This window comes from Anarhichas minor, unplaced genomic scaffold, assembly GCF_050575085.1.
Source record: "Anarhichas minor isolate MPS153535 unplaced genomic scaffold, ASM5057508v1 ptg000137l, whole genome shotgun sequence".
NCBI lineage: Eukaryota > Metazoa > Chordata > Actinopteri > Perciformes > Anarhichadidae > Anarhichas > Anarhichas minor.
This window is the reverse complement of record NW_027466583.1, coordinates 1,020,726-1,044,385: the sequence shown is the minus strand read 5'-3', so window position 1 is coordinate 1,044,385 and position 23,660 is coordinate 1,020,726. Positions and strand designations below refer to the sequence as shown.

At 40.2% G+C, this 23,660-nt stretch overlaps 4 protein-coding genes across 5 annotated transcripts; 2 read left to right on the top strand and 2 right to left on the bottom strand.

Annotated features, from left to right (window-relative positions):
* Nucleotides 1-673: 673 nt before the first annotated feature.
* LOC142943497 (calcium uniporter regulatory subunit MCUb, mitochondrial-like) lies at nt 674-4,988 on the bottom strand. Of its 2 annotated transcripts, XM_076085051.1 has the most exons (9): nt 4,748-4,984; nt 4,144-4,204; nt 3,605-3,772; nt 2,508-2,612; nt 2,207-2,364; nt 1,820-1,926; nt 1,608-1,704; nt 1,144-1,260; nt 674-866 (listed from the first exon to the last, which is right to left on the bottom strand). In XM_076085051.1, the coding sequence occupies exons 1-9, from the start codon at nt 4,811-4,813 to the stop codon at nt 789-791; spliced, it is 957 nt and encodes a 318-aa protein (XP_075941166.1). In that variant the 5' UTR covers nt 4,814-4,984; the 3' UTR covers nt 674-788. The 2 variants fall into 2 exon arrangements, 1 of the variants encoding a protein (XP_075941166.1); XR_012952078.1 differs by lacking the exons at nt 674-866; nt 1,144-1,260 and adding an exon at nt 1,267-1,435 and having other exon boundaries at nt 1,531-1,704; nt 4,748-4,988.
* A 3,155-nt stretch (nt 4,989-8,143) lies between these two features.
* Nucleotides 8,144-10,441, top strand: LOC142943516 (dickkopf-related protein 2-like). The gene is made up of 4 exons (XM_076085076.1): nt 8,144-8,320; nt 8,405-8,579; nt 8,883-9,014; nt 10,030-10,441. The coding sequence occupies exons 1-4, from the start codon at nt 8,144-8,146 to the stop codon at nt 10,404-10,406; spliced, it is 861 nt and encodes a 286-aa protein (XP_075941191.1). The 3' UTR covers nt 10,407-10,441.
* A 3,972-nt stretch (nt 10,442-14,413) lies between these two features.
* Nucleotides 14,414-16,197, top strand: LOC142943479 (GTPase IMAP family member GIMD1-like). Its single transcript, XM_076085012.1, has 3 exons — nt 14,414-14,552; nt 15,059-15,324; nt 15,922-16,197. The coding sequence occupies exons 1-3, from the start codon at nt 14,414-14,416 to the stop codon at nt 16,195-16,197; spliced, it is 681 nt and encodes a 226-aa protein (XP_075941127.1).
* A 479-nt stretch (nt 16,198-16,676) lies between these two features.
* aimp1b (aminoacyl tRNA synthetase complex interacting multifunctional protein 1b) lies at nt 16,677-21,867 on the bottom strand. The gene is made up of 7 exons (XM_076085064.1): nt 21,471-21,867; nt 18,987-19,081; nt 18,790-18,903; nt 18,126-18,299; nt 17,824-18,023; nt 17,206-17,377; nt 16,677-17,017 (listed from the first exon to the last, which is right to left on the bottom strand). Exons 1-7 carry the CDS (start codon nt 21,500-21,502, stop codon nt 16,851-16,853), a joined length of 954 nt encoding a protein of 317 aa, XP_075941179.1. The 5' UTR covers nt 21,503-21,867; the 3' UTR covers nt 16,677-16,850.
* Nucleotides 21,868-23,660: the final 1,793 nt, after the last annotated feature.

Here is a 23,660-nt window from a genome sequence, read left to right as displayed (position 1 = left end):
CCTATTCAGCCTCTTAGCCTAAAATATGATCATAAATATCATTCAATTCTATTTGTTCATTTGCACTTTTTTAACATTTTTTATTAATCTGAATGAATGTGTTTAATGCAACACTGATACTAAACTTTGAATGAACTGTCCCTAATTTGCTGACGTATGTGGCTTTTTGTTTTGGCGCTTCAAATCACTAAAGAACAAAACAACTCGCTGATATCATCTGCAGCCGTTCTCTATTTCTACTAGTGGGAGTTGGCCACACACACGTTTAACAGGAATTAAAGCTGTCAGAAGTCGTGTCTGCACACAAAACAAGGAAACACTTTTAAAAGTCCGCTGCATGTGGCGGGGCAACCGTTGGTTCTGCCACAGATTGCAAACAAAATATAAATGCTGTTTCTACAAATAGCGTATTTTTGTAAGCTAACAAAATACTAAATTTCACTCTTTCCTACTTTGTACGTTTGTTCTGCAACTGCTGCACAAACATTTAAATTTTAACTTATGAAATAAGTGTGTTTTTGCCTTTAAGTGCAGAATGTGTCATTAAGAATATTGAAATGTTTTACAGGAAGAGGAATAAAGAGGGAGTTTGATATAGAGCATACCTAAAAATACGCTTTTCTTTACATCAATTTCACAAATACCTCGAGATAAATCAAGGACACAGGATAAGAACCTTTTTACTTCATTGTGTTTTTAATAAAAACAGATGACAAAAGTGTGAAGAAACAAAGTACGAAAATGTGCAAAAGGGACATTTAATGTCAAAAAAAGAATAAAGTGAAACCTCAGGTGGCTCTCTGTGGTTGAGGCTGATCCACCTGCAGCCGGATGGCGCTCCTCAAGCTGCTGAGATCACCTTCCACCTGCAACCACACAGGTTTCTACATGTGAATGACTTCAGGTGGCAGTTTTGGAATAGTCTGCTGTAAGCATCCATTTCATTCTAACTATAAATGAACGAATGAAAACCTCTTATTTTGGCGGGGGAGAAACAAATAAGAAGTCCACACAACATAATTAATAAGAAAGGTTAGCGCCACAAAAGACATCTTTTCTAGAAGAGTGTTGCTGTGTAAACACTTTGTGTGTGTGTGTGTGTGTGTGTGTGTGTGTGTGTGTGTGTGTGTGTGTGCCCATCACCTTTGCCAGCTCTTCTTTGAGTTCGTTGTATTTTTGAACATTGAATTTCTGTTGAGATGCTTTCTGGTGGAAGAAGTGAAGGAACTGACGATCTCGCGCATTCGGATAGATTAAATCCTGTCAACACAAACACACACATTTTAAATCACAGACACATGTTTGTACTTATGAAGACCCTCAGACCTTTGGGCGAAGTGAAGATTTGGTGAAGTGGGGACCTCACAGCGTGGTGGGGACCGTTGACTTAGTGGGAACAATTGGCGAAGTGGAGACCTTTAAGTGAAGTGGGGACCTTTAAGTGAAGTGGGGACCTTTAAGTGAAGTGGGGACCTTTAAGTGAAGTGGAGACCTTTAAGTGAAGTGGGGATCTTTAAGTGAAGTGGGGACCCGGTGCTCACTTATCAGGTCTACAAAACATTCATTGTTCTTCACAAAGACAGCAGACCCACTCACAGGGTCCCTACCTGTTTGGTGAGGATGTAGTAGGCGAAGAACATCATGCTGGTGCTGCAGGTGATGAAGAAGGTGACTGGTTCCATGACGTCCCACGCAAACACATACCTGTCAACACACACAAACATTAAAACATGATTACAGGATACTGGAGTGCAGTAGAGTTTCAGGTTAGTGTGTGTGTGTGTGTGTGTGTGTGTGTGTGTGTGTGTGTGCTCATTACCAGGTGAGGTAACCCAGGAATCCTCCCTGCAGGGACAGGTAGGCAAGCCCCCCCCACCCCAGTATTGATGCTCTAGACTCCGCCTCCTGCGCCATCTTGACTCTCACCTGTACACACACACACACACACACACAGAGAGAAACACAGGTGTGTTCATGCTCATACTGAATGTCTTTGTAGTGTCCAATGAGCTTTAGAAGCGCTCAGATCCTTTACTTGAATAAAAGTACAAATATCATCGTACAAAGATACTTCAGTAAAAGTGCTGAATTCAAAATGTTATTTAAGTAAAAGTAGAGAGGTTCTATCAGCAAAATATAACAGTAATACAGGATGTCTCCTTTCAACGTTTCATATTATTATAGAATATTATATCCTGTAATTTACCGTCTCGAGCGGCTGCAGCTGCTCTTTGAGCTGCTCCTGTCTCATCAGCAGCTCGTTGTGTTTGATGTGCTGCCGCTGAGGAAGATTCAGAGCCGAGTGAAGCAGGCGGACCACGTACTTCATGTCGTCCGGACCCAACATGTGTTCATGAGACGAACCTGACGGACACAGAAACGGGGGGTTTGTGGTATTAATACTTTTTTCTCCAGTCGTTCTGAATGAACTAAACGTTTCATAACAGGAATCAGTCAAAGTGCATCTTCATGCAAAGCTAAGCTAACCTCGTCCACACAGGTCGTACCTTGTCCAAGTGAGCGAACGTTGTGTGTGACGCCATTGATGACCAGTTGAAAGTCTTCATTTAAAACTGTTTCCATGAAGGTGCATGAAGAGATTCTCTGTCCGTCTGAGGACAAAACAAAGTTTAGTTTCATGTATTCTGACTTTACTTGTGTGGCTGCTCTTCTGCTTCCATCTTTGTGAGGACCAGTTTGAGTTTTAGATTAAAAGTGAGGATGTTTTTAGAAAGTAGGGACATTTGTGAAAAATAATGCTCAGGACATTTTCAGTAAACAGACATTTTTGGGAAAGTCGAGGCATTCTTTGTAAGTGAGGAAATCAGTTGTAAGTGAGGACTTGAGGACATTTGTTGTAGGTCAGGATTTTAAGAAAGTCGGGACGTTTGTCAAAAGTGAATGCATTTTTACAAAAAGGAGACATGTTAGAAAATGTGGACATTTTTGGAAACTGAAAATATTTTTTGTAAAGTGACGACATTTAACAAAGTGGAGACATTTTTAGAAGGAGAGGGAATTTGCTGTAAGCAAGTATATTTTTGGGGTTTGAGGACATTATTGTAAACTGAAACTATTTATAGAAAGTGAGGACATCTGTGGACGGACAGCAGTGACATTTCGGGCAACTCAAGAAAATTTTTTGGAAAGCGAGATTTTTCAGAAAGTGGGAACATTTCTTAAAAGTAGGGGCAATAAAGAATTTCAAGACATTTTGGAAAGAGGACATTTCTAAATAGACATTTAAGGAATTTGATGATGATTTCAGAAAGTGGAGACATTTTTAGAAGGTGAGGGAATTAGCTGTAATGCGAGGACATTTTTGGGGCTTGGGGACATTTGATAAAAGTAGGGACATTTAAAGACATTGAAGACATTTTTGAGAGTGAGAATTTTTAGAAAGAGGACATCTGTGGATAGCGGGGCCATTTCTGTAAAGTAGGGGTATTTGAGGAAACTACATTTTAATGAGGACATTTTGGACAATTAGGACATTTTTAAAAAGTGAGGAAACTTCACTACTTTGTCTTCAAAACGCTGAAAATGTAAACTTAGTTTTAGGGTCCTTCCAAGTATAGTAGTACGCATGTGCTGTTTGCATTACCTCTGTTGAGCAGGGCGGCGGTGTGCACCCCGGGGTCCTTGGTTGTGATGTCACGCAGGAGGTCACCGACCGTGGTCAACATGGGCGTCAGAGTGAAGCGACTCTGCTGACCAGCAGGGAGTCGCAGAGAGAGGACGGGGCGGCCGAAGCTGTAACGAACAAACGCATCTGAAAGAGAAAGAGAGATGTCCTCTAAACAATGTTCCAAACGGTGATTCAAATAAAATCGAATTGCTGTTTTGTAATTGATTTTTCATGTATTATTGTTATTATGTTATTATTGGTTATATTTTATTTATAGCTGGTTCACTCATAAGGACTTGTAGAATGCTAACATGGTAAGCTAACATGGTAAACATTATACCTGCTGAACATCAGCATGTTAGCGTTTAGCTCGCAGCTGTGCAGACATACAAACTGTTAGCATGTCTGTAGACTGAGTGTTGTTGGTTCACAGTCTAAAGCCTGTAACAATGCAGGTAACGTCCTTTTTAAATGAGGTGATTTTGGAAGCGTTGCTGTTGGAGTTACTTGATTACCTGTGGATGTGGGCTGGCTGCTGAACCTGGAAACGACACAAGCAGACCAGACCGGACTGGCCTGGGAGGGAAAGAGAAATCTATCACACCTCTGACTCTTCTTCCTGAACCAGAAACCAACGCCCTTCTGTTTGCTTTTGAGTCATGTGTTCATGGATTTTAGGGACACTACATTGACTTACATTCATTTCCTGGAGACGTATCAACCATAACCATACCAGCGTAATCCTAAAGATGACTATACTTTAAGCTTAAATCAATGAAGGCGTGTCCCCACAAGTTGGGTAAAACTAGCAGAAGCATTAGTACTAGCAGTACAACTAGTAGTAGCACTGATGCTATCAGTTGTAGCATACAGTACTAATATTGTTGTTGCAATGCAAGTATTTGAAGAAGTTGCATAGTATTAGTAGTAATAGCAGTGAGCAGTAGTTTCTGACACAATTGTACGAATGTTAGTAGTTTTTCTTTATTCAATGTTGATGTATCGACACATTTACAGAACTTCAAGCCTCCATCTTTAAGGAAAACAGGATCGTTTAAATAAAGGGTTAAGAATCTCCCAGACTTTTGCTCTGTAAAAAGTACCAGATGTTAAACTCACTGCGTAGATTCGGAGTCCTGCAGGTTTAGAGCGACAGAACCTGCAGAGGAATGTGGAGACTAACATGGTGAGACTACGATGAACTCACTAAAGAGACAAACTGCAGATATGAAGCTTCTTTGGTTTTTAACCAGCCGGCAGCCTCGAGGGCTGGAATGTTTCTGAGGCGAGTAGAAACAGGTTTTCATGGAAGGCTGAACCCAGGAGGAGGAGGAGGGGAACTTAACCCTCTCATGACTCACTCAGACTTTAAAATAGTTTGTTTCTCTGGCAGGAAATCCTTCTCCACACAGGAAGTGACTGATTCAAACTGAGAAGTCGTACAACAGCAAGTTAAAGGACATTAAAGACACGAAACTAACGTAGTGTTTTCTTGGAAATGCTTCCAACTTCATTTGCACTGCACAAATAACACACTGAACCTTTTATCTTCAAAGTGTACTCATTTTTCTTGTTGAACATCAACTAAAACTCTGCTCTGGACACTTTACACAAATAAATAAACACTAAGTTGCTCTCCAGTTCATTTCCCATAATTATGTCATTTTTAACTCTTGTTAAATCTCCGGTTTCGGTTCTCAAATAAAGAAAACTTCATTTGCGTTGCACATATTAAGCACAAAACTAATTCAATTAAGCCGTCTCACCTGAGACTCTCCAGTCCAGCAGACAGCAGCTTTGCTAATGAGAGGGGTGGGACACTCGTTATTGTGTTCTCATTTATTATTTACATAACTTATTTGCTACTACCTGCACATTTTCTCTATTGTTTAGTGTATATTTGTATGTTTTTAATGGGTTGTGTAATGTGTACTATATGTACCTTGCTGTACTTTACCTCAAGTTACCACTGAGGTAAAGTACATCTTACTGTGCAGATTCAGATTATTATACTCAGAATCCCAGCATGCCTTTCTCTCTCTGAGTGTTTCTGTCTGTCAGCTGCAGTTCAACATGTGACCTCAGGGCGGCGCCGTGGTCCCGTCGGTCCACATTCACTGAACCTCTGACACAGAAACTCAATCGTCAGCAGCTGTTTCTGTTTATTATCAACAGTGTGTGTGTGTGTGTGTGCGTGTGTGTGTGTGTGTGTGTGCGTGTGTGTGTGTGTGTGTGTGTGCGTGTGTGTGTGTGTTGCATTTAAAGTGCCAGTACCTCTAATTGTACTTTAGTATAGTAATTGAGTAACTGTAGTCTACTAAGTTACGTTCCAACACTGTTTTTGAAATGAAACTCTGTTCCATGAAGAAGAACTGAACTTTCTGTGATTGAAGAGAATCAAACGTAGATATTTGTTTTGGTTATTTCTTGGATGTGAAGATGATTTGAACGAGCCGTCAGAAGAATTAACATGAAAGAAAAATAAATGTGCATCATAATAAACTCATGACTTTAATTTAATATTTAATAAGTCAGTTTGGTCTCAAAAGTCACAGTTCTGATTTACTATCTAATAATCTTAAAATATATAGTATTGTTTTATTATCTTTCATATTTATTTAATATATATTATATGAATTCAATAGAATTTTGATTTAATAACTCTCTAAATGAATTAATATCTATAATGTTAATTCATATTTAATTCATATTTAATTTATATTTAATTAATATATATACAATGTTATTTTAATATCTATCATCTTGATTTAAAGGATTATTTTTGTCTTAATCTTGATTTGGTAAAAACTAAATTTCTCATAATTCACCAGGTTTTATAATTTTCTTCTCTACTTTCTTGTGAGAAAATGTGTCCTCTCGATGTTGAGGAAAGGTGCTTCAATGCTTCCTTTCTTATCCCCTTTTGCAAAGGAAACACTGGAGCATCCTTTACCAAAGGAAAGGAGATAATGCCGACCCACAATTCCTTGTGGCGGCGACATTTAAAGTGACGCATCATGAAAACAAACGATATGAGATAAAAAAGTATTAAAGTGTTAAAAAGCAAAACTTAGTCCTCGGTTCTCCTTTCCTAACTCCTCATGAACTCTCCTTCACATGGTTAGGAAAGGAAAGGTTAGGAAAGGTTAGGAAAGGTTAGGAAAGGTTAGGCGGTTAGGAAAGGAAAGGTTAGGAAAGTAGGAGTCCACCTCAGCTCAGGAAGAAGTCCACCAATCAGGAGCTGAGAGCTCAGGAAACAGAAGGAGAGGAAGCAAGGAGGGAACTAAAGGGAACAGGTCTGTGGAGTGTACTTATACACACAACACATAAAGAAATACATATTGTACTTTTTACTGTACACCTCAGTATATACATATATATATATATATGTATATATATATGTATATATATATGATAAAGTATAAAAGTATCTCAACTTTGACCAGCACCATCAGATGCTGTGAATACATCTGTAACTACAGTAATAAAGGAAATACTTTACTTGTTAATACTTCTCTATTTTACCAATGAGTATAATATCTGTGTACATTGTGTTTTTGTACTGCTCATCTCCCGGCTTTCTCTAGGTGGTAATCTGAATATTAGATACATATTTGTGCATCCTGAGTGTATTTTTAAATGTATTTGTTTGATTCTTTCCAGTAAAATGTTTTTTAACTTTAGTATTATTCTAACATGCTGAGAGAGGAGACGTTGGAGTCAGGACGGACGTCTTCCTCTCTCTCTGTGTATCGATGGCTGCAGGTGAGGGTGGCGCGAGGGTATCGATGTGCGCGCGGGAGGGGTCTGCTGGGGCGCGCGTGGCCGCGGCCAGTGGGTTGGACCGGGTGTGTGCGCGTGGCAGAGGAGAGAGAGCAGCCTATAAAGAGGACCGACGGTCCGGGTCCAGCTCACCTGTCCGAACACCGAGGGGCTCACGAGCGCTCTGCTCATCTGAGAGACACCGGAAACACCTTCTAACCTGAGAGGACCGTGTCATCTTTAAGCTACAGGTGAGACATTCATTCATTCAGTTATAGTTCATAATCACACCTGTCTGCGGGAGTATCGGCTTGTGCCTTTCAAAATAAAAGCGTGCTGAACTTTAAAGTGAGATTATTTTGTTTCTGACTCTCAGAACTGCTTCATGATGTTTTGTTTTAACTTTTTCAAAGTTTCCCAAAAGACACGAATGTATTTATCTCCAGTAACATGATGCACATTTAGATTAAAGGACAATAAAACAAGATGTTTTTGTGACTGTAATTTAGAGTAAATTTGTTTCAAAGCTTTTAAAGAGTTTATAAACTATTTAAATGTCATATTTTAGCTCGTGCAGCGAGTTTCCTGTGTATTTATTATATTTTTGTTTTAACATGATGCACATTTAACATAAAGGACATTAAGGTTTTATTTACTATCATTAAGAGTAAATTCGTTTTAAAGGGTTTATAAACTATTGTAATGTCATATTTAAGACTATTTATTATATTTGTATTTCTTGCAGCAGCAGTCATGACCCGTCACTTGGTGCTGATGGTCTGTCTCGTGCTCCTGCTCTTGCTGGCGGCGTGCTCCCGCGGCTCGTCGGCGGCGCGCGTCCGTCTGAACGCCATTCGAACGGTGATCCTGAGGGAGTCGCACGCGCTGCCGCTGAACAGGAGCGCGTGGGAGCCCAGCTTGGACCTCACGGTGAGTGTGTGTGACGTTATGCATGACGTCAGAGCCGCCCTGAATGACTCTTCTTCTTCTCTCTTCCTCTTCCTCTTCCTCCAGCTCTATCAGTGCATGAGCGACCTGGAGTGCAGAGAGGGCAGCTACTGCCACGCCCCCACCAGAGTCCCCGCCCCCACCAGAGGCCCCGCCCACCCGCGATGTCACACCTGCCGCAGGAGGAAGAGGCGTTGCCATAGGGACGGGATGTGTTGCCCGGGCAACCGCTGCAGCAACAGTAAGATGGGTCTTTTATCGTTTATCATTTGTTCACATTTTTATTAATTATACGATGTTCGACGGAAGACACCGCTAGCAACATTTTTTATGAATTACTTTAAAAATAAATACAATCTTATATGAGAGGGAGTATTAATTTAATATTTTGACTTTTTAATTTAGTTTCTCAGGATTGTAACACTATGAAGTCACACTGTTGATGGTGAAGTAATATCTGAAAACAATCTCATAATTCTGATTGTAAAAGACGAAACGTTGGTGTCTCAGGATGTCTAAAGATAAATCTTTAAACAATCTCCAGATATCTGTGTCCCCGTCGAGGACGGCTTCGTGTCTCAGAGGATCCCCGACTCAGACGGAGGGATGAGTCTGTCTGAAAAGAAAGGCTGGAGGAAGAGAGGGAGGACGGAGGTCAAAGGGGCCTCAGGTAAAGGTGAGCTTCATGTTAACGTGGGAATAAACCACCATATTCAAAAGATCTTCCTCTTTATTTTGTCTGGAACGTCTTGTGATCTCAAGTGTCTCACGTTTTAATTCTTTGTGATAAAACCGTCTGAACCCCAGACATCTAACCCTCTGTGGCCTCGTTTCTCACTGCAATCTATAATAAATATATATTATAAAGGTTCTGCTCCTCTATGAAGCAGAACCCTCATGACTAGAAGTAGAGAGAACTAGAACATGTCTTTAGTGCAGAACAACACAGTTACAATCACATCAATGGAAAATAAAGAAATGCAAGTTGAATTTCTTTAACAATTTCTATTTCAAAAACTGGAAAACAATAGAATCTTTATATCCAACTTGTTTCAAAGTGTCCACAAGTTTTACCAACTTATAAGAAATGGAGGCTTTATGTGCTTCATTGAGTTATTCACGTTTCATCCTCTCCTCTCTCCTCCTCTCCCCTCCTCTCTCCTCCTCTCCTCTCTCTCCCCTCCTCTCATCCACCTCTCCTCCTCCTCTCCTCCCCTCTCTCCTCCTCTCCTCTCCTCTCTCCCCTCCTCTCTCCTCTCTCTCCCCTCCTCTCATCCACCTCTCCTCTCTCCTCTCCTCTCTCCTCTCCTCCCCTCTCTCTCCTCTCTCCCCTCCTCTCTCTCTCCTCCCCGTGTTCACTTCCTGTAGTTCAGTCAGAGTGTCTCCTCCTTGTTGTCACATGACTGTTGGTTTCAGATGAATCAATCATGACGTCATAGTTTGACTGAGATCATCGTAAAGATAACAATCTGAGGATATTGTTGTTTTTTTACAGCCTCTGTTTGTGATGAACGGTGTAATTTTGCCGATTGTTGAAATAAAAGATGCTTTTCCATGAGGCTTTATTCAAAATGTTCTTCTATTTCATTTCTTTCTCTTTATACCAAACAACCCGTCTCAATCTCTGCCTCGAGGCTTCTGATTGGTCCGGAAGTGTCTTTGTGTCTCATGAAGGTGTCTTTGTGTCTCAGGACAGGTCGGGGATCCCTGCCTCCGCTCCCCCGACTGCTCCGACGGTCTTTGCTGCGCTCGTCACTTCTGGACCCGCATCTGCAAACCCGTGTTGCAGGAGGGACAGGTTTGCACGCGACACCGCCGGAAGGGGAACCACGGCCTGGAGCTGTTCCAGCGCTGCCCCTGTGGCGGTGGACTCGGCTGCCGGACGCTACGGGAGCGCAACGCCCGGCCTTTGTCCTCGTCTTCGTCGTTGCTTGCGGCGGCAAAGTCCAAGATGGCGGCGTCCCCGTCTCGCCACTCGTCCCCGCACACGTCACCGCTGTCCTCCTCGTCCTCGTCGGCAAAGTCCTCGCCTTCGAAGGCGAGACTTCATGTGTGCCAGAAAAACTGAGGAGGAAGACGAAGGAAGGAAGGAAGGAAGGAAGGAAGGAAAGGACTCCGAGAGACTGAATAACCAAAACCTGGTCACACCTGTGTGAAGCCCCGCCCCCTCCGTCCAGAACTGCCTCATTGCTAATGAGCTTCCTGTCGCATGAAACTCTTTGTGGTTCAGATCTGGTTTCTGAAGTCTAGACCAGCAGGAAGCACTTTGAAGTCCGGTTTGACCTCATTTACACCAACAGACAACAATACAGAAATACTATATCATCACATATCTTTGTTCTCAAGCAAGAAAACGTTCACTCATCTCAGTATCGTTCTCATCTCGTCTGAGGAGCGACTTCCTTTCACTTTCCTTCAACATATTTATTCCGATTTTCAAAACAAAAGCCTTAAATTACGCTGAATGGAGAAATGTCTGCGACAAGCCAAACAAAAGCAACCATTTTTACATTGTTTTTCTTATTTTAATGTCAGTATTCTGATAACATTTAAGATAAGATAAAGTAAGACATTGTCATGTAAAGTGTCACATTTGCTTTTAATTTATTTAAAAGAGGAAAAACTGAACTTAAATCCTACAATTCTCCATCTGTTTTGACACAAATATGTAAAAACTGGAAGGATGAGCTGAACCCTGAAGGTTCTTCAACACCTCCAGGAGTCTCTTCAATGAAACTCCCCAAAACACAACAACCGCACCCCAGCTGTGCCTCCTCTTCTTCAGCTGTGCCTCCTCTTCTTCAGCTGTGCCTCCTCTTCTTCAGCTGTGCCTCCTCTTCTTCAGCTGTGCCTCCTCTTCTTCAGCCGGTTGGTAAACTCGTCCACGTCTCTAACCTCCAGACGTCCTGCTGCTGTTTTTCTATAAGTTGTTTCCTGTATATTTCGGATGAATGTTGGTGTTATTATGTGTTTGTTTCCACCTCTTTAAGAAGAATTATTGTGTTTCTATCAAATCACTAATCTGTGTTTTCATGATTAAAATGATTTGTCTCCTTAAATGTCTTTGTGTTTGTGTGTTTTTGGGAGAAATATTGTGTTTCTTTATGCAAAACCGACTGAATGTGATCTTATGAGTGCAGAAGTTTAGTAGTTTAAATAAATATACAGTTTAGAGTCGTGTGGCTGCTTGATGCTAAGCTATGAAGGCTAAATCCTGATGCAAAAGGACAACAGATCAGTTTAAAAGAACCAAAAGTTCTTTGTTCGTCATATCTGAGGCAGAAAAGCCCTCCAGCTGAACACCAGACGTTTTCCTGCTGGACGGTGATGAGATTCAGAAAGAGGAGAAGACTCGCCAAGAGGAAATGAAACCATGTGTGCAGATAAAAGTCTTCATGGTCACAGAGTTGAAGCTTAAACCTCAGATATTTAAATATCTGATGGCAGGTTGATTTGTCTCCATCCTGTAATGAAAAACATCGAAGAACAGGACAGTTTGTCCGTTAAAAAGGGAACATTTGTACAAATATCAGGCCTTAAAAATCACAACTTCTTATTTCTGACTTCATGAGTTCTAGTTGGAGAACGTTCGTGACATCAGATGTTTAGCTAAATATCTGCAGGAACTAAACAACAATACAACACATTTTTCATTGCTTTCCAGCTCGACCCATTACAATGTTCTGATTTTAAATGTTAGCATGTCGGCTAACTAGCATAGCCTGCTGCTCATAGCGGTGCTAAACCCCCCCGAGCACGCTGTCCATGCGGACATGATGGCGAGGAAGCTGTTGTAGCTTTAGCATCGGCCTGTTAGCATGACATCATGCATGTAGTCATCATGTGACCAGTTTACAGAAGAGAAGAGAAGTCCTTTATTCAACAACAGTCCTGACTCTGCATTCACACAAAGTCATTTAACATATTAACATATACGTCATGAATAAAACACACAGAATGAGCATCAACACTTCAATCGTTAGTGAAGGAAGCTTTGTTTAAAACTCTGAATCTCTTTTATCTCTGAGCGAACGCTCCGCATGGGAATGAAAACACACTTTTGTGCGTTTTTGAATCCTTTTGAAGGTTTGCAGAAACTTTATGACCAAATATGGAAATTATTTCTGAGAATTGCTTTGGAGAGAATGTTCCCTCTGATGTGGTTGGTCGCTGTCGGGCATCTGTGTCCTCAGTGAGGATACGCTAGTTATAGAGATAACACACACTCACACACACACACACACACACACACTCTCACTCTCACTCTCTCTCACACACACACACACACACACACACACACACAAACACACAAACACACACACACACTCTCTCACACACACAAACACACACACACACACTCTCTCACACACACAAACACACACACACTCTCTCACACACAAACACACACACACACACACTGATGTCACCTGTTTCTTGTGTGTCACGGAGAGGAAGTGGTTTTCTTTCAGGATATTTCATAATAATAACAGACTATAACTTTACATTTGAGCTAATACCTCAATGAAGCTGTTAGTGCCTCATTATCATGATTAAAACACAATTTTAATATAATGATGAGGAATACCAACTATTATGAGTATTCTGAGATGTTAAGCCTTTAATAATAAGAGATCATGAGATTGTATGATTTAATTGTTATGATCATACTTTAATTGTTGTAATTACGGCATTATAAGATCTTTAAATGGTAAGATATGGGAATATAAATGAGTATCTCATGAGAATTTATTATGAGAATATTTCTCATGAACTTTAATTTTTTGATAAATTAAATACTCGATGTCATAATATTGAGATCATAATGATGACACATCATTTAATCATTATAATTATGAGATTGTTTCCTATAAATGTGATGATCATAACTGAGATAATATCTCATATTAGAATATAATTACAATGAATCGACATGAGATGAGAAACTTCTCATATTTATAAAAATGTGAATGTTTCTCATGATTATGGCCACACACACACACACACACACACACACACACACACAGACACACACACACACACACACACACACACACACAGACAGACAGACAGACAGACAGACAGACAGACAGACACACACACACAGACACACACACACAGACATACAGACACACACACACACACACACACACACACACACAGACACACACACACAGACACACACAGACACACACAGACACACACTACACTTCCCTTTACAAGATGTCCCTTTAAATCTAAATCGCAGGGATGTTTGTCAGTTTTACAGCCTCATAAAAGTGAGGGACAGATGGGGAGGACTGGTTATTATTTAACCAGGAACCACACACACACACACACACACACACACACACTCACACACACACACACACACACACACACTCAGTATTGGATCAGTCCAGGAAGTGTGACGGTGTTTTCCTCTCCTGGTGAAGTAAAGCAGGTAACACTTTCTTTTCTGTCGATCGTAGAGTTTCAATGTTTTGTACTTTAACAGTCGATAAAATATTAATGTGATTCACTAACGACTGATCTGTTTGATCTTAACGAACATCGTCTGAACGTCAGTTTAACGTCAGTTTTATGTTCGATCCAAAGCAACTCACTTTCAATAATAACAGAAGGTTATGTGTCGCTGTTAATCGTGTTGTTTTGATCCACTGATAGATTTATTGTTATAAGAAGAAACATCTAACTGATGAATTGATCATTTTATGAATGTTTTTACTTCTTTCAGAGGCTGACAACACCAACGAGTGACACTACTCGACTTACAGGGTAAGAAATACAAATATAACGCTTTTATCCAACCTGAAAACATGTATTAAATTGGAGTGGAAATGTTTTTGTGTTTGTATTAAAAATTTTAGAAAATATAAATTTTTTAATTCTTTTATAGACTTAATTTTTTCGAAAATATTTTTTAGATAATATATATTTTGAATTATTTAATAGACGCAATTTTTCAGCAAAGAAAAAAATATTTTTCATAAATTAAAATAATGTTTTTTTAAGGGAATGTATTAAGGACATTTTGTTTGTTTTTTATTTTGAAGTTCAGCTCTGTCATTTCCTGTCATGGATCTCCACACGGACAACCTTTTAGGATTCCTCGGCAGCTTCGTTCGTCAAGACGAGCGGAACGTGCTCACTCTGAACGTGCTGTTGCTCGGCGACAGGCAGAGTGGGAGGAGCTCCGTGGGGAACGCTCTGATTGGTCGGTAGTTTCTACACCCAAACGACACATTTGAATCTTTCAAAATTATAAAGTACTTAGACACAGTTATGAGACATAAATCTTCCGGTTCTTTAAAGTGAAGTCAAAGCTTCGTGTGTTAAAGCTGCATTCTCTCTAGTGTCCACCAGGGGGCGACTCCTCTGGTTGTATAGAAGTCTATGAGAAAATGACTCTACTTCTCTCTTGATTTATTACCTCAGTAAACATTGTAAACATGAGTTTATGGTCTCAGTCTCTAGTTTCAAGTCTTCTTCAATACAGCATGATGTTCATTTAGTACATTATGGTCTTTACCAGAGACGTATACGGCGTCTCTACGTCACTCCTCCTCAGTCCATATATGGTCACTTCCTGTTCACTGGTTGCAAAAATAACAACATGGCGAAGGCTGTAATCCAAGGTTACATTTAAGTAACTTTCACTTTGTAAAAACAGAGAAAGAGTGAAGCCACAAATAAAACTTTATTCACCAATTGTTTCTTCAGGTGGAGATGGATTCCAAACCGGCGTCTGCGTTTCTGGTGATGCAGTGACGATGGAGCACCGGCTGCTCAGCCGAAACTTCCAGAGGTTCTTTAGAAGGCAGGGGGCGGAGTCAGACCTCAAACTGAGAGTGGTTGACACGCCCCCTATGCTGTTGCCACGCCCACATAGCGTGTGCGAGCTCTGCCCCGAGGGCGTGCATGTACTCGTATTCGTTGCGAGAGCCGACCTGCCGCACGACAACACGCGACTGGAGGAGCAGGTGGAGGTACACGCACACTGTAATGGTAAAATATGTATTAGCATCATGGAAAGTTTTTAAAGAACATAGTGTGACATCTTGGTATAATGGAGAAGTAAAACAGGCCCTGCAAGACACAGATGTCAGCACCTAAAGACCCGGTTTCTTAACTGAAGACATGTTCACATACTCTGTTTCTCGGAAGGGTCGTTTAAAACAGGAACATAGAAACCACAACCGACTCACAGTTGAGCTACCTGCATGAACCAGATAAGACCAGACTAGACACTTCCTTCATGGGAGTCATGTGGGGCGGAGGCCTCTGTAGGTATGAAAGGATGCTGAATGTTGTATCTCGTTGAAGCTCACACCACAGACTGCTGAATGAATATCTGTGGTGCACTCTTCCCTTGCAAGCAAATAAATGGACAAAGACAACTTTAAATCTTTTGAAGACTTTGTTATTGATTTGTGAACAACTCTCTCTTCTCCCGATTAATATAGAAATCTTCCATCACAGCTGTCACACACACACACACACACACACACACACACACACACACTCACACACATATTGTAGTGAGATATTTTGGGTGATTTTGTGTGTTTTGTGTTGACGTGTAGACTCTCTTCGGTCCTGAATGGCGTCGTCACACTTTACTCGTTGTCACGCACGCTGACCACCTGGAGGAGGCGGGGCTTCACCGGTCAGACTACCTAAAACAGACCAGCGATTGGCTGAGAGCTCTGGCAGAAGAGGCAGGGGGAGGAGTCTCATTCTTGGACAACAGCCGTGATTGGCCGTCAATCAGAGGACGACAGCTGAGAGACCGGCTGCTCCGCCTCTCAGCCGGGAACCATCACAGAGCTCTGACGGTGAGGACGGAGGTCTCACTCTGACTGAACTTCAGAGGAACTACAAACAATTTTAACAAAAACGTTTGTGTAATTTAGTTTAGTTTAAGAAAAAGGATCGTTTGAAGCACGGACTTTAAAAAGATTCTCCAACACACACTTTATTAGCCCTTTATTTTGGGTTCTAGGTATAACTCTTCGTTATCGAAAGGTTCTACCAGGAACCAAAAACGAGCTATTCTATAGCGACAGCCAAAGAACCCTATATGGGTCTAGTTAGTACCTTTATTTTAAGAAAGTAGGGTAAGGCTGATCAATACTCTCAGTTCTCAAACATTACTTATTCAAAGGATGTATTACAGTTTTATTTTAGTCGACCAGTCAACATAAAGGCATCTCTGTGCTTTCTGCTTCATGTTGTGTTTATTTACATAAAATACTTGAATAAATACTGGCTGGAGTTCAACTATAGTGTAACTTAAAGTCATTATATAAACAACACTGAAGTAAACAGCTGATTGTGTTTTATTTTTTTATTCAATAAACAACAGTGATGAAATCGTCTTTTGTCTTCCTCTTCTGTTAGCTAACGGCACTAGCTAGGCTGATAACTAGCTACGTGATTAGTGGTTGCCAAGGCTTTTCACAATAAAAGTACATCACATCCTCAGCAGGTCTCGTCCCGTATGAAGCGGCGTCTATCTGATGACGGCGTCGGTGAGGGAGGGGGTCCTGCACAGCCCCTTCCCCTTCACCTCGAACCCACAGCCTTTGTAGTTGGCCACGCCCCTTGAGTCTACCTGCAGGTCGGGCTGAAGAAGCTCCCAAACTCTGTCTTTGGACTGCAGCTCTCGGTCCGGGTCACCTGAACACAGAGAGAGTGGGTTCATGGTTACCTGGAAACAGACTACTTTCATCGTCCAGCTAGCTTTGTATGTAACCTCGCCGCACGAAAAAAGAAGCGAGTGGATGCGAATGGACGAGACTGGACGTCAATGGGCAATGTTTGAAAAAATCATTTTGCTGTAATTTCATCGTTGTAACCACGTTTACCAGGGTAGTTGAGGAAGGTGACCCTGTCTCCGGGGGTGGAGCCTGTGGGCGGAGTCAACAGCTCGGTGCAGTCATCGGGGGTGGAGCAACAGAGGAGGCGGGCCTGGGAGACCACGCCCCTCAGTTTACAGGCCTTGACGTTGCATAGCAACACAGCTAGACCGCCCTGGAGCTGCAGAGAGAAAGAAGAAATACGTTTTACAAAAACATTTTTTAGTAAAGGTGACAGATTTTGAATGAAAGAAAGAGAGTGATTAATAAAAGAGAAAGGGAAGGCACATACTAAGAAAGAAAGACATTTATAAAGTAAAATGAAAAGTGAAAATATTGTTGAAATATTTCAAGAATACAATCGTGATAATTTGAGCATAAAGTATTTACACTTTGAGAATAAAGTTGAAGTATTTCGAGGAAAAAGTCGGAATGTTTTAAGAACAAAGTTGTAACATTTTGAGAGTAAAAACAGAGTATTTCTGGACATTTTTATATTTTGATTATAAAGTTGTAGTTTTTTGAGAAAGTCTGGTATTTAAAGAATGCAGTTGTAACATCGTGAGAATTAAATTATAATATTTAGATAGTAAAGTTGTTATTTTTTGGATATGAAGTCCTTGTTACCTCCTCCAGCTGTGTTTTCCCTCCCAGCTTGCTGACGACCGTTCGGGGGGCGTTCTCTCCGACGTCCACCTCCTGGACTGACATCGCCTCGGCCAGCGGGTGGCGCCGGACGCTGAGGATCCGTCCAACCCGAAGGTCCAGTCGTGACACATCGACGCGAGGCTCCGCCCCCAAGGAGAGAGAGTCAGAGGTGGGATGAGCTGGAAGAGAAAGAGAGAGAAAGGTAAAGTCTTTTCCTTCCCTCCATTTCCTTTCTATGTTTCCTCCCTTTCCTCATTTCCTCCCTCCTTCCCCCATCTCACCTTTCCTCTCTCCTCTCCTCCTCCTGCTCTGTCTCTCTCTCCGGTCGTGTGAGGAGGGGGGAGAAGGATTTGTTAAAACAGCAGCTGTGGCTCCGGCAGGTTGATTGGCAACAGGTGTTGTGGGGGCGGGGCTAACAGGTGGAGGAGGCGGGGCCGGGGAGAGCAAAGCTTTAGCTGAAAGAGAGAAAAAGAAGCAGGAATTCAATTTCATGTATCTGCCTGTTTTTTTAAAATCTTTTGGTTAAATCTCCAAAAGGGTTTGACTTAATAAAGTTGTTATTAGATTAAAATAATCCGCTCCGGTTCTCTCTGGTTCTCCACATGGAACCAGCTCAGAGCGAAAGAAAATCATCTACAGTTGTTGGTGTGTGTTTATATTCCTCTTTGTGAGGATCGGGTCGAGGTTTAGACCTTAAGAGTGAAGACACTTTATAGAAAGTGAGAACTTAACAGCAAAGTGACGACATTTTACAAAAGTTAGAACCTTTTTTTCAATGTAAAGAACATTTTGGGAACACTCAAAATGTGGGGGGCTTAAGGACATGTTTAGAAAGTGAGGACATTTATTTGTTCCCACGTCGTTAAAGGTCTGTTTAATGGTTCAGACCTGGTTTGAGGGTTATCAAAAGTATAAAAGTGTGTGTGTGTGTGTGTGTGTGTGTACCGGTGCGTCTCCTCTGTTTGTCCTGCAGCTGAGTTCTCAGCAGCTCGATGTCTTTCTTCAGTTTTCCGTTTTCCACCAGCAGCTTCCTCTGATCTCTGACTGAGGCCTGCAGCACTGAAACAAACACACAAGTAGGTTTAATCTGCTCCACAAGGGGGGCGCACTGCTGCTGTCGACCTGGGTGTGTTTTCTCTTACGTGCTTTCTCTTTCATCAGCAGGGCCTGAGCTTTGAAATACTCCACGATCTGCTCGCCGTCCTCTGGATCGAGTTTGATGAGAGCGGCTGCCAGGCTGCAAACAAACAGAGAGTTAACAGTGTAACAGTGTGAAAATAAAGGAAATCAGACAAAAGTACATTTTTTTTGTGTACAAAACCCCACATATGAAATACTAAAAATTACAAAATATACTCCCAAAACTCCCAAAAATAATTAAATTCTGTTGTAACACAGGTTATATGTAATATAAGTGTCTAACAAACCTTTTTCGTCAGTTCGAAAACTACGTAGTACAGTGTTGAGGTACAAGTACCTTACATTTATATACAACTTCATACTTTTTCTCCACTACATTTTAGCAGGAAATAGTGTACTTTGTTTTATTTTCTTATAAAAAAGTGAAAGAATCTACTTGTGCAATAAAAATATTTAAATCTGTTTTTATTGTTAGTCAAAATAAAATAAGATAATATACATGTAATGCCTTCAAGATACAGAAACTTATTTCTAAAACATTTTTAAACTAGTTGATTTAAAATAAAAACAGGTTGATAAAGTTCTAAAAGTTATAAAGTAGTTAAAAGTAGCTCCGCCTCAACCAGCTACACCTAAAATCCAGCTCATACATTAATGCACCGATACTAACCATCCTATCATATGTGACATTTGGGTGGAAGTACATTCTGCTGTACTTCAGTTAGATTTTAAAGTCAGGACTTTGACTTTTAGTGGAGTATTTTACATCGTTGTATAAATACTTTTACTGAAGCAAAAGACACCAAATCCCCAAAAAAGTATTTTATATTTCAGAGTAAAAACGAGAGTTCAACCACATAAAGAGAGACTGAGCTCGTCTCTGAAATAAAGACATGAAAGCAAAGAAAGAGTCGTCATTGAAGTTTTGATAGATGTTATCTGTGATGAAGGAACACACATCAAAGGACTACACACACACAGAGACACACACACACACACACACACACATACACACCCTGACTTGCTGAAACCAGCCTATTTGCATAATGATAAACATGCAGCTACTGACACGCCCGTCAGCTGTAAGTCTGGTTAACATTTACATTCACAAACACACTCTGCTGTCACCAACACGTTGTATTAAAGAAGACTTGAAACTAGAGATTGAGACCATAAACTCATGTCTACAATGTTTACTGAGGTAATAAATCAAGAGAGAAGTAGAGTCATTTTCTCATAGACTTCTATACAACCAGAGGAGTCGCCCCCTGGTGGTCACTAGAGAGAATGCAGCTTTAACACATGAAGCAACGACTTCACTTTCAGCCTTTTTCCCGAACCTTAACCGAAAACCAGGAGTCTTAACCCTTAATGTTACTGCTTGACCTTGTGGGGACCAATAACCTTTTGTCCCCTAATGGTGGTTGAGTCCCCACAATGTGAGTAACACAAACTGTCACACACACACGCACACTGACAGCTGACAGTGAACAGCTGCAGTCGAGCCTCCTGCTATAAATATCAAGAGCTGGTCGAAGATGAACGAGACAACAGTGGATGAAGTACTCAGACCTTTTACTGAAGTACAAGTAGCAGTATTGCAATTGAAAAACACTTAAAAATATAAGTACTCACAATGCAGAATGGTTCCCTTTATTTTATATTTATTATTGGAATTATATCACTGATTCATTTCAGTCCAAGAATCTGAATGTTGTCGAGGTTTCAGCTAATTTAAACAACTATATGTACTGTTGTCATGTAGTTTTATACATTAAAATGATAATTTTATGAACTGATGAAATGTTTAATGTCAAAAATAATGTAGATAATATTAATCTGTAAAGTGACTAAAACTGTCAGATAAATGTAGTGGAGTAGAAAGTGCAATAGTTCCTGCTAAAATGTAAGACAAGTGTAAAGTAGCATGAAATGAAAATTCTGACAAAGGTACAAGTATCTTACATTTTTACTTAAACAAATGAGTTCACAGCAAATAATACTATTGGAGAGCATGAGTCTGAGGTAAACAACAAATAATAATAATTTAAAGAGAAAAGAGCACCACATCTTATGAGAAGAGCCTTTGAAATCAATTAAAGAATAATTCTTTAACACTTTTCTGCTTTATGGTCTAAAATGTATCAAACGAAAAATATTTGTTTTGATTTTCCCACAACAACAACAAAACGCTCCTATATTAAAGCTGCTTATAGAAAATAGAAAATAAGGACAACGATCCACAACAACGTATAATGATGAACAATTTTAACATTTGGGAGTTTAAAATTAAAAAATAATTATTTGAATAATCTTATCTAACGAATGCCAAAGAAAACCTGACAATAGCGGCTAAAAATCTAATTGATGTGTGATTTCACCTTTGATGGTGTTTAGATCTTCATATTGTCTTTGAATACAGACAACAAACACACACATGTCTGTAGCTTAGTAGCTTAGTAGCTTTGTAGCTTTGCAGGACGTACCTGGGGTTAAAGAGGTCGTCCACGTTGTCCATGGTGGACGATGTTGTCGGTCGGCCGGTCGGAGACGGAGAGCTCACAGTTTGTCTTCAGCTGAGACTCGTTCAGTCCGTCAGCTGTCTGGTTCCATCGCCAGCTGCTTGGTCAACACCTCCCCTTTACAATCACACAACGGGTTCCTGTGATCTGGAACTTTATGGTTGAAGGAAACCAAGTGTTTGTTTATTTTATTTAAAGTATTCAAATCCTTTATTGACGTTAATGTACTAATACCACACTAAAAATACTCTGTTACGTCTCAGTAAAAGTCCTGCATTCCTGAGTATTATCAGCTGTTAAAGTACTCACTGTGCAGTCAAAAGGTTTTTATATTCTTACTATTGCTATTAATTTAATTATATTTTAGACTTCTACTCAACTACATCTCAGAGGTAAATACATGATATATTTTTACATGATATGAAGTGGTACTATGATCTACCCAGTAGTACACAAAGTATCTGAAACTGGCTCCACGTTGACAAACTACAACATTATGATGCTCTTTTTATGTATTCATTAAATAAAAACAAATATTGTACTTTACAATAATGAAGCCACTCTGAATTACGAGTACTTTTTTAAGTACATTTTGTTAATAATACTACGGTACTTTCACTAAAGTAACATTTTGAATCCAGTACTTTTACTTGCTGTGGAGTATCTCCACACCCTGGTATTTATACTTTTGCTTTATGTCTTTATATTTGTGTATATTTCAAGAACATATTACTGAACTTACCCTTTATTGTACTTCATTATATAATATCAATGTATAATATATATATATATACAGTATATAAACATATTTGTTTTACTGTAAAGAAATTGGTATTTTCTGTAAGATTTCTATAAAATACTATTTGTTTTGGTGAATAATGTTTGATTATAAAGTGTTTTGCAGTGTTTATAATAGAGTTGTTGTTTTTGACAGACCTCATGCGTTTCATGATCAACATGTTTCTTTGCAGCTGAAACATATCAATGGATCGATCAATCAATGGCTCTGTCTTACCAGCTGGGGTTAAGTGTCATTTAAAGCCTCAGTATGCAGAGAATGTGTGTGTGTGTGTGTGTGTGTGTGTGTGTGTGTGTGTGTTATATATAGAGAGACAGCGGTGTGTTGTGTTTGAGGTCTGTGGGGTTTTCCAGGACACAAGCAGCCCCCTCTGGTGGAGGAAACCGGTACTATAACAACATCCACGTCCCAAACTTTATCTACTTCCTGTTTGTTCCAACTCCCACATCAGCATACTAGCTAGTGTGCTAGAAACAGATTTAGTATGTCCCAAAACATAGTATGCCTCTATGTACTTTGTAAGAACATGTGTAGTATGTTCTAAAAACGATGTTGTTTGGAACAGGTTCTACTTTTTCTTTTTACTTCTGGTTCTCGTTTATCATCGTGGGTCACTTTAGTCTCAACATGATTTCCAGGATCCGTGTGGTTTTAAGCTTTAATGTGAGTTTTTGTTTTTGTGTAATTAAAGTAATTAACATTTTAGTTTATTCACAATCTAGCAGCTTTTGTGTGTGTTTTCATATTTTGTCAAATCTCTCGACAAATAAATGATGAGCCCTAAAAGGCTACAAACCAAAAGATAATGCATTAAAAATCCTTAATGAAGCCGGTTTAATGTTTAATATGTCATATGCAGGTGAAGATCACATGATCGGATCATATTTCACTCTTTTGAACAGTCTGAAGATTAAAACACAAACATTTAAAGTTTTGAACAAATGATTTTGAAAAGTGCCTGTCAAGCTAGCTAAGCTAGCTAGCTCGACCTCCTGGGCTCATTTGGACTTACCTGTTCTCCATTTCCTCCTCGTTGGACGATGATGTAAATTCGGAAATTGAAATTCGGAAGTTGAAATCGACGCGAAAGGCTTTTGAAATTGTATCGGCGCATGAAATTAGTGTTTTTTGTTTATTAGAGCTCACATTCATTCATTCATCACAATCACTCCTGCGTGGCTTACCTCAGGCGGGGATCAAACCCGCGATGTCGTCGGTCGGCGGTCGGCATCCTTATCCACCGGACCATCTCCGGCACAGATCAACAAGGAGAACGAGAGAGAGGAAGAAGATCAGACTGAAGCTGCAGAGAGTTCACCTTCATCAACCTGCAGAGAAACGTCTACACACTGAAA